Below are 16417 nucleotides of genomic sequence, written 5' to 3'. Positions count from 1 at the left end.
TTGTTCATCGGTCGCAGTTTTATTAGAAAGCTAAATTTAACTTTATTACGGAATTTAATGTTTAACATGTAATATTGTGTGTATACTGTACTACTATTTCATCTGTAAAGATATTCATTGTCAAGTAAAACAAAGAGTTGAGTATTCGAGGTCACGAATAGGAACAGTTGTGCAGACGCTGAAGTCCGCTAGTACTACTAGCGATGCAAACTCTATAAGGAACACTGGAAGATGGAATTTGAGCCACATGTTTTCTTTTTGAAATGTATACACAACAGCTTATCATATAATATATATAGTACCGATGTATACAGTGCGCCCTCTGGTTAAGATGACCCTGTTATACGATTTTTTCGACTTACTATAGGGAACACGATGTGTTTGTACCCTCGCCATATGACATTTTTTTACCATACTAAATCAACAAAAAATTTTCTTGAAATTCAACTTGAGTAGTCAGTGTGCTGAATATGTTAGAATAACGAAGGTGCCAATATTTTATTCTTCAAAATTTCTCCCACAATGCATGAAAGAGATACGATGCTCGTTCTCTCTCGGTTGAGCATTATTCGTTATTAGTTATAGTGAAAACGAAACCGTATATATATATATAGGTAATACACTTTTAGCCGATGGCAAAGTTGAAGTTTAGTAAAATACATTCTAAAACTTAGCTTTAAGTTTGTGTTTAGTAAGCTAAATTTATTTATGTTAAATCTAATGTTAATGTTATGCGTCTGTCTCAAAGATAAGAACTCTCTACGGCACGTACTGCGCATAGTACATTGTAATGTTACATTTTATTGCAGATCACAACCACTAAATACTGTCAAACATGGATAACTCGAACTTCAAGGGACCGAGCAAAAGTGTTCGAATTATCAGAGCGTTCAAGTTATCAGAGCACTGTCACAAGTCCATATATTTACTTATTTATTAGTAGATACATGTACATATACAAACTATAATATAAATCAAAAGCACAAATGGCTTGTTTCAAATTGAATGCTTTTAATGTAAAGTTTAAAACGTTTTCATGAAAAAGTATAGAGATTTTTCTATCACTTGAGATTGGTTTGTTGTTTGAGGTGATGTTATTGCCAGGACGTTTTTCAGATTGACATTGGCAAAACTTGATCGTTGTTGAAATGCTCAAAAGAAAAGACATTTTTTTCTTTTGGGGTTTTACCCACGATCAATTTTGCCGTTTTTTCTTGAAGTTTATGCAGATTACCTTACTTTACCTGGGATTCGTTAAGAGCAACACTCCGAGGCAGTTCAATTAGAAGTTTTACGAGGTTTTACGGTACATTCTATATCACTCACGCTTTTTTAATAGATACTTATTGAATGTACACACGTATTCTGTGTTTAGGTCAAACGATGAATAGTTTTTTTGTAGCTCAGACAACGTATACGTTTAATTACAAGAATTTTTAAGACGATTTAAACATTCAACATTCCGACGTTGATTCAACACGGAATCAACGTCGGAAAACTATTCATCACGGGCTAGCTGGGTTACGCCACGCACTCAAGGATTTTCGCCACGCACATACAAAACAAAAACAACATGCGGTTTTTGTTTTGTATGTGCGTGGCGAAAATCCTTGCACACGTGACCCGGCTAGCCCGTGCTATTCATCGTATCGCAGTATAAATCAAATTTCACCAAACTTTTAGAAAAGTCGTTGACAAAAATATTTTGCCGATGGTGGTAATAACGACGCTTATGAATTACGAAAAGATGAAGTTTACCTCTATGGCTTTGAATAAAGTGATTTTCTAAAGCGATAACAACCGTTTCGGTAGCCGTTGGGCAAAAAAACAGTTCGAATTAACAGTGTTGAGTTCGAGTTATCTATAGCAATTTATCATTACGTGGGAACGGACCAAAGGAAATGTTCGAATTAACCATGTGTTCGAGCTATCCGTGGACGAGTTATCCATGTTTGACTGTACACTAAAGGTACTGTTACAGTAGGTAACGATAGTTACTAAGGTTAACATATTTGTTGTGAATTTTTAATATGTACACTGCGTATATAAAATTTTGATATTTTTACCAGGGTGCGTTTGTATTAGATAATTACTTTTGGTTTTTATACTCCTCTATATGACATTTTTACCTTACGAAGCCAATGCTGTAAAGGAATTAAAATCGTATGGCAAGGGTATATTGTATAGGCATGTTGTAGAGTTCCTTTTTTCTAACAATTTTTATTTTGGGCATATAGTGTTATTTTAAAGCGACTCGGGTTATAATTATAAATCAAATTACTCATTTCTGCCACATTTTAGACTTATTTTTAAAACATACTTATAATTGGTGAGTCAATATTGACAAGCAATATTTTCTAAATACAGCTAAATGCGCTAAAATTCACCGCAGATGACTGCACCGCTAAATATTTCTCCAGTGTTCTTCAGCCTGATTGCTTGCCATTACAAGAAACATGTAACTTTACTGAACATGTGATGACGTTGAAAAATTGTAGCAATGAACTTGATGATGTTGAAAGTTGTCAGTTTAAGCGATAATTTTAAATAACTGTTTACTGTAGGCGTGATTTTTGATCATCAGGAATCGAAGGTAAATTCACATAAAGGTTTAAAGAGTCACTTACGTCAAATTTTAAAAGATTTTATTTAATGTATAGGTACTTTTTATCAAATAGTTATACTTGAACGCAATAGCCGATGTTATAACATGAGGGACAAACAGGAAGTGCTACTATTGACATCAATTTTGAAGAAGTCTTTCTTCTGAACGTTTTAACTGTGATCAAGTTTAATTGATTTTAATCTTGAAATATCCAATATCCTGTTTCAATCACTGATGTCAAATGATAGAAAAATATCTATACTTTCTGATATCATCTACACAAATTTGATGTTACTGACCCTTCCAGTGTGAGACCCTTTAATCAGGTTTGCCAACTAGAAAGCATGCCACTGTCATTTAAGTGATTAACAGGTGTTGCATCATAGGTCTGTTTATCCTTTCTTCCATAACATCTGTTTGCTGTTTTCACGCCAACCCGGACTTGACTAGTCCTTATTTTTTGCTTTAAGCAGCTCCTCAGATTTGCACTATACTTCATCCTTCCTCTCTTTCTCTTTGTCTCTCGATTATTATTGTTGTCATTTGCATCCGTTTGCGCTCTCTACCTTCCACGACAATGCTAATCTCTATCTCTTCTCCCCTTCCACAACTATTCTGTCCAATTTTTACTTTGGTCCTCTCTGGATGATCATTCTGAAAAATTACAAGTTATGGACAAACTTGTGTCATGAGATTGTAGTCTCCGCTAAATATTATATAAGCTAGGCTAGATAAAAGTCGTTTGGCTTGTGAGAATATCGATAAGCATGGTTTAGAATAAAAATATTGATAAAATAATCATTAATATAATAAGTTTCATGTTCATCCAATAATCTGTCCGAAGCAATTGGTTGGAATTTGGGAAAAACGGTGTCACATGCGATTCAAACTCTTGATTGTCGGCTTCACAGTCTGACTCTCTAGCAACTGCTTATCAACCATCTTCCACCATTTCAAAATTATTTTATACATAGTTGTTACACCTGACGATCTCTCACGGCACACTAGACTGCTAAAGCGCTAGTGTTGATAAAAGTTGCAAGATAGTTTCAAAGAATGTTGATCATTTGGTTTTTCAATCCTTGAGCTTATCATGTATTTAATCACACAGACGATGGATTGCGCGTGAAGGCATGGTACTTAAGTAGTTGAAATATAAGTATAGGAGCTTGAGTATTTTGTAAATCTATTTCATATCCGTCATCCGAGTATCCTGTTTGAATAACGATTGTCAAGAAGTTGCATTCTCTTGTTAACAAACTGCGTTAACCTAACTTGACATTATCTGTGGCTGTACTTAACTGTTTTTGCCAAGAATCTGTAGTAAATTTTTAATAGATAATAAATGTTTTAAAGATGACTTATACAAATATTTAGGTTTTTTGGTTGCGATCAAGTTTTTTAAATTTTAATCTTAAAACATCCTCGCGGTCAGATCAACTCAAACATCAAAAACAATCGCATAATGACAGAAAAATACCGATACTTTCCGAGATAATCTACTAAAATTCTGTGTAAGCTTATCTTTAAATTTGAAATTGTACTATTCATCAGTCTAACAAACAAAGATCAAGTTTCACCTATGTAGCTTGTATGAGTGCATCACATCTATGGGATGTTTTACTTTTAGCTTTCGCTATTCGCTATTCATTCAAGTCTAGAACTCACGAAAATGTCTCATAGCCATTCCTAATGATTTCACTAGGGGTTTATGTTCTCATAGCCATTCCTAATGATTTCACTAGGGGTTTATGTTCTCATAGCCATTCCTAATGATTTCACTAGGGGTTTATGTTCTCATAGCCATTCATAATGATTTCGCTAGGGGTTTATGTTCCCGAGTGTTTTTATCAGCCACCAATAAACTTTTGCCAAGCCATTGTATGAGTGTTTTGCACCTAAACGGCTATTGAAGTTACGATAAGCGTTTAGGTTCGATTTTAAACTCATTTAAAATCTATATTAAAAAATTCCACTTTGTCATTGTGCGTGTCTGTTAGTCTGCGTAAACACCATGCGTTTCCATGTTTTTAATGATTTCATCCAAACATTACACACAAACACTCTGTGCATTTCGCATGGTCGGTAAAATATTTGGTTTCCAAGCTCTGTCTGGTTCCTGAGAACCAGCCTCTCAAACACCCACCTGCAAGATATCTGATTGAAAATAAAAGGAATTCCGAGCATCTTGTTCTTACCCCTAGTCTTAAATAAGCCTGGCCCAGTTACACTACACTCAGTACATCATTTTGTATCAGCCTTTTGATTAACAGCTGGTATTGACCATAGTGGGGGGTTGTAACTCTAGGTTAAATTGAAAACTAGCCTTGGATTCAACATGAAGGTCGACACATGCAATATTATTACAGTCGTACCTCGACATGCGAGCTTAATGCGTTCTGGGAATGAGCTTGTACATGTATATCAATATTATTGTATCTCAATGCAATGTTTTCTATATAAAATAACTAAATACATATTAATCCGTTCCCATACTATGAAAAAACCATCAAAAACAGGATATTACAGCGGCAAAACATGTTTTTGTCGTAATTCACTACCTACGCTCACAAAATAACAAATACCTATCTAGTGGGTATGATCTGCAATAAAATATAACATTACTATGTACAGTACTGTATGGAGTTCTTACCTTCATGACAGACGTTGTGGCTAACGAAGGTCTGAGAAAGACTTGACAGCAGTGCCTTCAGTATGCTAGACCTTTTGTGACGCTACCTAAGATAAAATTTTAATTTAACTTAAATGAATTTAGCTTCATTTAAGTTAAATTAAACAGCTTCACCTAAACACATACACTTAAGGCTAAGTTTTCATTTTTAACTAAACTTTAATTTTGTCTTAGATTTCGCTGATCTATTTTTGGCTTGGCACTTTCTGCCTCGTTTTCACAGTAACTTTTAGCTGACCTTAAAACATTTTCAAATTGGTTTGACGAGAAAGACCGAGCGATGCTGCTCTCAAAATCAATCTCTCTCATACTTGGCCATTTAGTGGCTATCGAGACTAGGCTTATATTATAAAGATTTTTCATATCTCAAGATAACTTGCTCAAAACTTTGCTCGTATGCTGATTTTCACATACGTCGCATGTCGCGGTATGACTGTACCAAAGAGGATGCCAAATTTCATGCATCAACTTGTCACATTTAGTTTGATAATAAATCACTTTTGTAGCCTGGGATCCTTTGTAATATTTTTGATTTTCCTATCCTCACCTCATTGTAGCCGGTATAAAGTTGAATTATAGGCAGATAAGCAAATAATATATGAAAAGATAATAGAATAACATAATGAAATGCGTAAAAAACAATGAGGTGATGCCCAGAGAGCTTTGTCAGTTTTATGCAATTGAAGTTCGTTGATTGGCTGAGGAAAGCCTGTTCAGAATGTTTTGTGGTGAGGTCTAGAGTAATAATAGCACTATTTGGAATGACCTTCCTCAGTTGTCTTTTCTACTTGGCATGCCTATGTTAAAGTCTGGATTACACCGTTTGTTGCCATGACAACGGCATAGAATGTTGTATACTGTCAAGACGCAGAGGCGGTGGGTCTGTTTGTGCAGGCTTTCTATTGGTCAAACTATATTTAGCTCTGACCTTCCCACTCATTTTTCATGTAGGTCAGTGCCTTGCCACCGCCTTGTTAATGACACTGTCCATCGTTGATGATGTAACTATATTTGTAGTGACATCATAGCCAACAGGACTTGCCGCTGAGAATGCCCTAGATCCTGTTTGTATTTTTAATTTTGGCTCATGAAACAAATAACATGTAAATTAAAGACCGGGTGAGAGCGTCTGATTGTCTGGCTAGTTGGTCAGTAGAAGCAGATAATTGTAAATCTCGGCAAATTTGGAGTTGTCTCTTTATTTATTTAAAATAAATCTAGCTCCTTAGTAGGTTATTACTAATTAACCTTTAATAATTTTAAAGTAATAAAGTTTTAATAAGTCTTTTAATCATATTTGCATTGTTTTATGTTCTCGCATGATAGAATAAATAAAAAATTATGTTTATTGAGGCTAGTTTGTAAAATAGCAAATGATAATGAAGATACCAGTGATAAAAATTTAGGAAAACAATCAATTCTTAGAAAACTTGTCATGATTGCTTGTTATACTTTTTCAAATTCTTGTACTTGTTCTTGAGACAAGTCTTTGTACTAACTAGTTGGGCACTCAGAATAGAAATTCTGAGAGCCCAACTTATTCTATTCCTATTTCTGCCAAAATCTCGGATCTTGCCACTGTTTTAACAAACACTTTCGCTCAAAATGCATCTAAGGAAAGATTTTAGTAGCTTTTTTCATCTCAATGAACTGAGGTATACCAACCTTGAGCAGAGTTTATGTCTGGCAGTTTGACCAACTATGTGCCACTATTCATTGCAATAATTTGATTGACAAAATGTTGATATATATTAAAAAATTGATAACGATACAGCCATGGCCCGACATCTCACCAGCAAAGGTCAATGGACATTAGATCAACGCAATTAGATTAATGCCTTTTGAAAGTGCTGAAAGATTCACCATATTGTTCAACAAAGTAGCTCTAACATCGTAAAGAAATAAATATGGCCGACAATTCATAGTTAAAGCGAAACCGAGTCGTAGATTGTTGCATGACTGTTACAGTTATGACCTCGATGTTCGTTAATGCACAGAATTAGACATCAAAGATTGGATTATAAAAATGGACCAAATTACTTGACAAATATTGCAACTTTAACCTCTTTTAGAACATGGATCAAGTTTTGGTCATAGTCTGTTGCTATACAGTACTACTCATTTGAAACATTTTTCCTTTAATTTGTTGTGCTTATGGGTGTCTGTCCAATGTTAGCCTAGCGTCTTATTGCTTTTGTAAAATGTTTTCTCTGCAGACAACTATGTCGGTATTCAGGGCCAAAACAGATATGACTTGATAAAAGGTTCTTAACAGTTTGAAGCCTGGGCCCGAGGCTAATAGGGGAAATGAAGATCAAATATCGACAAAACTAGAAAGCTTCTTTTTCTCAGCAACAAGAGCTTTACGCCAAAACTATTTCCTTTTCTATTAATCAATTAATATACACACTAAATTAGGCTCAGTGTACATCAACCATTATGTTTCTTCCGTACCTCTAAAGCATCACTTCTCTGAAAAATGGGGAAAAACCTTTTCACTATATTTGATTTCTGCTTTTTCATTGAGTCCCGAGTTTTAGAGTTTCAAAAATATATTCAGTTCAAAAGGAGTTGTGTTCTCACAGTAGATGGAACGTTGTTAAAGGTTGACTTGCAACAAAATTCACATTACAGTTATTTGGTATCAAAAGATTCACCATGTCTTACTCTGTTGTTTTATAGGTGCCAAACATGTGGAAATGTGATTACAAGCTCTTAAAAGCTCAAAAACGAAAAGCCGCTGTAGATTGGAATCTCTTTATTTCGGTGACGTAGCTACGAAATTTGGTTATCGTCTTGTCACGCGATGTTCTCACGTGAATTGAAAGACCAATAAAACGCTCAATATAAAACATATCATAGCACTAGTTTATGACAAACACTTCGGGTTTTACCGAAGACCCCGTATCAAATATAGATGTTCGCTACTTTACAGTGTTGTTTCAGCATTATTCAATTGTCAAGTCGTAATCTAATCATGTGACCCAATACTTCGCAAATAACTTCTGCAGCACTTTTCGATTATCACAAGTGACCAACAGGCTCGTCATGATTATCAGACAATGATATGTACTCCTTCAAGCTAAGGCTAAAAAAAATTAAATGAATTTTTACGGTAAGTTATAAGATATTACTGCTAAAAGTGACAGCATTACGATGACGATAAAATAGACATGTAAGAACAATAGACATAGTTTTATTGAATGCGTGAAGTATATTTATGAAAATATTTCGACGAATAAGGTTGCATGAAAGTGTAAACAGAAACCATCTTTCGCAACTACATCACATTTGAGCCGTTTTGGAAAGGGAATCCAAACTACAGCGGTCTCGTGTGGCTGCGATTTTCTGTTCGTTTTTTAGCTTTTAAGAGCTTGTAATCACCTTTCCACATATTTGGCACCTACAACACAACAGAGTAAGACATGGTGAATCTTTTCATATCAAATAACTGTAATGTGAATTTTGTTGCAAGTCAACCTTTAATGAGGTCTAGGATGAGGAGGCATGCTTGTGTATACAAGGTCAGGCTTCTAAGTGTAAAGCTGATTCAATTTGGCGCATCTTTATTTTCTGAAATAAATAAAACTGTAGGATGGATGTTACTCTGTAGGAAGAGGACATGAGTAAATATGAGATCAGTTCAGACGAGGACGAGCTCCCATTCAAGTGTACCATCTGCCGGGAGACGTTCAAGGACCCTGTAGTAACCAAATGCAAGCACCACTTCTGTGAGAGGTTTGTAATAACAATATCGATAATATTAATGGTTATGCACGCCTATAATTTTATAAATCAAATTGAGGTATATAAATTGACACTTTGACATGCACTATGTTTTCATGACACGATTAATTCCGCAGTTTTGCGTCATCCGCAAAATAGAATCGACAAAAACCAGCAAATAGAGCTAATTTTGTTACTAGTAAGTTTTTATCAAATGTTTCACATTTACAAAAGGTGTTAAAAATTAAATCCTCAAGTAGCTCATGAAGCTAAAATAAATCACTAACATTCAGCCTTGAAATAATCTAATAAACGCAATAGACTGAGCTTTACCACTCGATTGCTCATCGCCGATTATGTTTGGACTATACGTCGACCAAAGTTTGTGTTTGAAAATTTGTCCCAGTCGTCGATGCACCATCAATCGACCACATTATCGATATGACACCACCTGATGGACAGTCAGTGTTGGCCGCGCTTGAAATACAATTTTTATCTGATATAAAATTCTGACATAGACATTAAGCATTCAATAGTTGTTCTTCAAATCAAGGGTTGGTGATTTATCAAGTTACAAAACAAAACACATGGATATTCTACAGAATAGTGTATTTATATGCAACATCACGTATCACTTTTATGTACCTCATTAAACATGCTTGATTTTTATATCTCACGGAAACAATTTTCCCACAAAATGTTTTTATACAGTAACAGGCTGTATGTCATAAGAGTGGGTATCTTTCATTACGTGAATGCGTATCCTTCAGCGGTGACTTGATTTGTGTCAACGCCTCCGTATCATGGCATCTCTGACCGTGTGATTGCGATAAATAGCTTATCAGAGACGGGGAGAGAGAGTTCCCACGGCATACCACTAGCTTACTTACACCCTAGCGAATGATAGACGTTCTTCGTCGCTAAAGTAGTTTGGCTATTGTCTTTATTTCAATGTTGTTGGTATTATATGTTGAGTCATGCGGATGAGACAAGGATGAATTGTTTATTGATATAGAATATTGATATAGAATGAACTAAATTAATATCTAATCTATCAGCTTTTTTAATTTGCTTGTCAAGTTCTTATTGTATCCCATGTATACCATCACCAGACTTATCTGTAGTTTCATAACTCATAGATGTACCATCACCAGACTTGATCTGCAGTTTCATAACTCGTAGATGTACCATCACCAGACTTATCTGTAGTTTCATAACTCATAGATGTACCATGACGAGACTTGATCTGTAGTTTCGTGACTCATAGATGTACCCTGACCAGACTTATCTGTAGTTTCATAACTCATAGATGTACCCTGACCAGACATCTGTAGTTTTATAACTCATAGATGTACCATCACCAGAGTTATCTGTAGTTTCATAACTCATAGATGTACCATGACCAGACTTGATCTGTAGTTTCATAACTCATAGATGTACCATGACCAGACTTGATCTGTAGTTTATGACTCATATATGTACCATGACCAGACTTGATCTGTAGTTTCATAACTCATAGATGTACCATCGCCAGACTTATACTATAGTTCCATAACTCATAGATGTACTATCCCCAGACTTATGCAATAGTTTTACATCTCGTAGATGTACCCTCACCAGACTTAGCCTCACTTTTTGGTTTTTCTATAGTTTTATCATTCATCAACACATTTCATCACCAAAAGTCATATTTTGATTTGTGTCATCATTGTGCCTGTCTGCAAGTCATTCACCGTATTCATCGCTTAACAACTTTAAAGGAACCTTTCTTCAACTATTGGGCCATTTCTCCAAGACTAACCTTTTTATATAAGCAATATATTCTCCGCAGAATCTTATCTTTCAACTTGTATTCAGCCTTCGCGCCAATCTAATTCTTATCAACCTTTGCTGGCAGTGTATGAACCAATGGCTATATTTTCACTAATCTTCTAATGTATTGATTGATTGATCTTTTGTCTCTCAAGATTGTCTTAGAAAGTGGTTCATAGATGTATCATCACCTCTGACATACTTTACGAGATTTACCTTCGCAAGACATATAGTCTATAGTATACCTTTATAGTTCATAGACACACCTTGATAAATCTGTAGTGTTACTGCATAATTCACAGACAAGTCACCGCATACCTGTGTATAAATTTAGAATTTGTGCATGTACTAGAGGTGGAATGAGACACGAGACGTCTCGAGTATCGACCTGTCTCGTATCGGTCTCGTCTCGACTTAACTATTGCCAAACTCGAGACAGGAAATAGAACTAAAGCGCCTGCGCACGGTTGTTAAAACATGGCTTCTTGCGGTAGCAACAACTCCATATATTGTAATGGATTGCGGGCAACTGCCTTTAAAGTTACACCCGGTCCGTTACTACCTGATGCTATTGATTATGTTGTCCACAGTCTAATCATGTAGTCCGGACAACGGCCCTGTTATATTTTAGTTCGGTTCTGTGTCCTTAAAACAGATACCGGGTCGTATCTACTTACTCTTCGGATAATCCAATTTAATAAATAACGGGTAAAATGTCTGTATTTTATCGTATCGTGTCTAAACACCAACCGACCTTCATAAAGTTCGGGCCTCTTTTACGTATATACTACTAATCGCGGGTAAAACTTGTCCGGACACGGAGAAACGAACGAAAGGCCGTGTCGACCATAGTCCGTGTTCGGTTAACAATGACGTTTTGTTAGCTCAATATAAGAATATACATGTGCATGTATACAGTAATTAATATAATTTCATGAGTGCAATTTAAATATAATTCACATACTACAGTTAATACACAAACAAAACTTAACATTAATGAAACGATAAGAATGAAAGTGTTATCGTGTGTTCTTTTAGTTGCGGTATTTCTTTGTAGAGCGACGGCTATCGGTTTCATTACACATTACATTAAAAAGTAAGAACTATTCAATAGATGGTAAAAATATACATGTACAAAGCAATATGTTTATAATAATTATGATCAATCAAGCTCAAAATTCTTAGAATATATAACTTCGGTATTTTAAAGCTGTTTGTGTCACTTTTGTTTACAAAAACTACATGCATATCACTATTAAATTGTTGTATTTAAATCGTTTACACCAGGTGAAAATTCAATTTAAAAATAGTTTTATTAATTTTATATATACCAAGTAGCTAGTACTTGTGTAGTGAAATCATCACCAAATGCTCATCATTTTACTGTCTCGTGTCTCGAGTCTCGAATTTTTACAAGACAGTGTCTCGAGTCTCGTCTCGAACTTGAAAAACCTGTCTCGTTCCTCCTCTAGCATGTACCATTATAACACTTGTAGAATAGCTTCACAACATAGATGTACCACAACAAGACTTATGGTATATCTATACAATTCATAGATGCGTTATGCTTTTTTTCATTTCACTAGTCATTAGTACCCTGGCAGTCAGGTATGCTGTGAGAGATCATCAGGTCTGCCGATAGAGTACTTAGAGTAATTATTCGCATAATTATTCCAAACTTCCGGTTGTTCGGCATAGGTGTTGGTGCGTCGTTGTTCGGCATAGGTGTTGGTAGGTCATTGTTCGGCATAGGTGTCGGTAGGTCGTTGTTCGGCATAGGTGTCGGTAGGTCGTTGTTTGGCATAGGTGTCGGTGGGTCGTTGTTCGGCATAGGTGTCGGTAGGTCGTTGTTTGGCATAGGTGTCGGTGGGTCGTTGTTCGGCATAGGTGTTGGTAGGTCATTGTTCGGCATAGGTGTCGGTAGGTCGTTGTTCGGCATAGGTGTCGGTAGGTCGATCTACAAAGCTGGATGTTGCGAGTTGAAATCCCATGCGATGCACCAATATTCTCTCAAGCTTTAACCATGGCTTCAAACATACGTACACGAGTCTTATTATGGTAAAGATTGTATGATTTTTCTTAGAGCTAATTTAAACGAAAACAGCTAAAAAATTTCCTTATAAACACAGATTTTTAATGTTCTCCTAGTTGAATCCATACTTGTTTATTTAACTGGTTATGGACTGTGACATGTGACTGGAAATTTCCATAGATGATCTTTAGCACGGATTTGTTTATAATCTTATGCTATTCAATACCTCTCCAAAATACATGTAGTATTAAATATTGCTCAGCCGCGATGGATCCCTTTGATCAAGCCATCATTTCTGATAAAATGTATTATCCCTGATTATTTATTGAAACTCATCGCAGTCCTAGATATGGATTATCACCTACACAGATATTATAATCTGTCAAATCTAACCTTTAACACGTGCAAAAGTAACGCAAATCTACAGTGTTTTGCAACTCTGTAAACTTCTTCTGACTCTAAACTGAATACATCAAAAGTTCTACTTTTTTTAACATTTTCAAACTCCTTAAATACACGCTCAAATATGTATAGGTCTACTTCAACTGTGTCAGCGTTCCTAAAAGATAGCTACATGCTTTTAAAACGTCAGCATTGCTTTCATGATATTCCTCAGAGATTCGTCATATCACAAAGGAATTTCCTTTGCACTGCAAAGACATTCACACCCACACGTCTATGTACACACGCATGTAAGTGTATACAATTGCATGTGCGCACTTATGGATGTGAAAATGGTCCGTTGCTTGTGGCACCGACTGCGCATACATAATCATTATCAATTCATCTCAGCGGGTTTGAAACGATTCATCGTGATCGATCGACTTATATCTGATCAAATTTATTATTCAACGATTACATATTTTTTATTTGTTACCAATTTTTGTTACGGATATTTTAGCTAATGAGTATTTATTTTTAAACGGAGCCGATATGTTGTTAATTATTACTATTGGCTGTTCATAATTAACCCTGTTTGCAATTGCCAAAGGTAATAACTGCTGTTATAAATAGTGCATTACACTCTAACATGCACTGCAATTTTGCTTCGGGACGTCGGACTGCAAACTTGGCATTATCACCTCGTTTAGCATAAATTGAATACTGGGGTTGTCTTGCCATGACCAAACTTTTGCTTATAGTGTTTGGAGCTTTGGTTAGAAGAAGGGACCGGGGTGACGAAAACCTACAATGTGTGACCCTAGCAAATTTTGTTATGCCTGGTGCATTTTATTGGTTTATTAGTATTAGCCATCTTAACAATGCCAATATTTACTTTTATTCACTGATGTCGGCTCCTGCCCATATGGTTGATCCATACAAACTCTGCTTGGTTGGCCTTTGAAAGCTTTGTTTGGGTCAATCACCATGTTTCCATGACTCGCATGATCTACAAATTTGAGCCAATCCGCATGTTGACCGCATCATGGAAACGGGATAAGTCCCCAAAAGCTAAGCGAGTTTTGCGATTCGCAAAACTCTTATTGAATCCATCATGCTTGCGAATAATGGAAACAGCACTTGCGAATGATGCGCATTACAATACCGCCCCAGCTATTCATTTTAAACAATTCCAATACTCCCTTCGTCCTTTTTCGATCGAAGTTCACGTGTTTGCGTCGCTAACTGCGTCCCTAATTATTAAATTATAGTGTACAATTGCTTACCTTTTTTGAAAAAGACGCCGGAGTCAATCCGCATCATGCGAATGTCTATAGAAACACTTAATTCGCACAGCAACACAACTTGCGCACAACTTTAAACCTGCATGATGCGCGTCATGGAAACAGTGGTTGCGTTGCCTACTCTTTAGACTCGCATAAAATTTCAGGATACATTAGGGCTTCATCTGGTTATCTGGTTGTCTTCTCTTTGCTGCAGCTGCGCTCTGAGTCACTACCGAAAAAGCAAGAGATGCTTCAACTGCGGCCAGCAGACAAACGGCATATTCAATCCAGCCAAAGAAATCATAGCCAAACTCAAAGTTAAGCAGGAACAAGACGCGGCGAAGGAGAAAAGTGATGAAGATTGAATGCTGTCATCATCCAAACTGGTATACTGGTATACTGTCGAGGCAGCCTTCATATCGCACTAGAGAATTTGGGCAGGATAAAGAGACGCAGGGCTTCTTATCCAGGGTTCTTAACGGATGGGTAGTTATTGTTGAGGAGTTAGACATTGACTCATAACGGTTGTTGTGATGTGGTTAACGGAGGTGCTTACCCTCAGCTATTGGCCAGCTCATGAGAGTGCAATTCGATTCATGTATGCAACATTTATCCCAGCTGATGTATTTTAGTAATTTTGCTTGATGGAAGAATGCTACTTTTTTATATTTTGTTAACAAATGAGCTGTAATCTCTGGATATTGCTTTTAAGGACCTGGTTTTCTGTCCTATTGCGTAAGTCAATATATGAAGTTTATTTATAGAAACATTCGATACCCTATATCAATCAGAAGCCTGACAGGTAGACCAGCGCTGTTATTCACTCGCTGCACGCTCGACTGGTTTGACTGATCGCTATGTGGAGGTGGCGCTCACTTCTGATCAACAGGCGCCAGGCACGCAAATGTTCACAAACAAGTTTCAATCGATCAAAGTCACTTCCGGGTGAGCAATTACTGAGACTACAGAAAATTCTGAGATTATACGGAACTTGCACTCTGAAAAAATATTTTCTGCTTTTGCGTTGAAACAATTCTTACCATGAAATTTTTTTCTATTCTTACATTGACTTGTGACTTTGGCTTACAGTTTTCATAGAGTTATCTTTTATAGAAGGCCCTGCTATAAAAGTTTCGCTTTCGGGTTGTTAGCATTGGTTACCCGTTGGTTGAGAAAACCACTGCAATTAGGTGCAAGTATTCGATAAATGATCAATATCAGTCAGACACTCAAATCAGAAGACTGAATGCATGAATGTGAAATTTTTATAAAATGTCTTTTTGGAGAAAAACTGTTTTACGGAAAAGCGAATGCCGTTGAAGAAAGTTTTTCTAACAAAGGAAATAAAAACCATTTCTAATGTGCTAACCTCTTTTCTAACAAATACATTCAAGTGCCATTAGAAAACTCCTAGAAATATTCAATGTAGTTATAGACAGTTGTCTTCCTCAAACAAATATTCAAACTGATTTGGGATACGAGTTCTAAGTTCCTAGTTTTATGCATCTGGGAAAACTGGCCTAACTATTGGCACTTTTTCTTCATGAGAATTTTGTAGTTTCATGTTCCAGCTAGTAGTTTTATGATTTGTAATCAGTATACCTACTAGCTTTCTTGGAGTTGTCTCCTTTTAACAGCCTAATCTTTTGTGTAATTAGACGCGTGTCTGTCCTTCAGAAACCATGGTTAGAGGTTGGGCTAAAAGATTGCTTTCAGTGGGACAGGAACTTATGATTTTCAGCTTCGTAGACCAACACTCTAAAAGCTTCGCCAATCAACTGCCATCTAGCATGTTAGAATAATTATGCAGAGAGTTCTTTGCTCTGCTTTATCGGCACACATGACAATCTCTCACAGCACACTAGACTGCCAGGGTGCTAGTA

General features: G+C 36.2%; 1 protein-coding gene across 2 annotated transcripts in view; it reads left to right on the top strand.

Moving 5' to 3' along the window:
• The window catches only part of LOC137399575 (E3 ubiquitin-protein ligase RNF113A-like), a 35169-nt gene extending 19414 nt beyond the window's left edge, over nucleotides 1–15755 (top strand). Inside the window, exons 6-8 of one of the 2 annotated variants that reach the window (XM_068085755.1) lie at nucleotides 8911–9035; nucleotides 14749–14920; nucleotides 15299–15755. In XM_068085755.1, coding sequence (XP_067941856.1) covers nucleotides 8911–9035; nucleotides 14749–14899 — 276 coding nt within the window. In that variant the 3' untranslated portion in view covers nucleotides 14900–14920; nucleotides 15299–15755. The other variant, XM_068085754.1, reaches the window with a different exon arrangement.
• Nucleotides 15756–16417: the final 662 nt, after the last annotated feature.

This window comes from Watersipora subatra, chromosome 7 (assembly GCF_963576615.1).
Source record: "Watersipora subatra chromosome 7, tzWatSuba1.1, whole genome shotgun sequence".
Classification (NCBI taxonomy): domain Eukaryota; kingdom Metazoa; phylum Bryozoa; class Gymnolaemata; order Cheilostomatida; family Watersiporidae; genus Watersipora; species Watersipora subatra.
The sequence above is the reverse complement of the archived record's forward strand: the minus strand, read 5'-3'. Positions and strand labels throughout refer to the sequence as shown.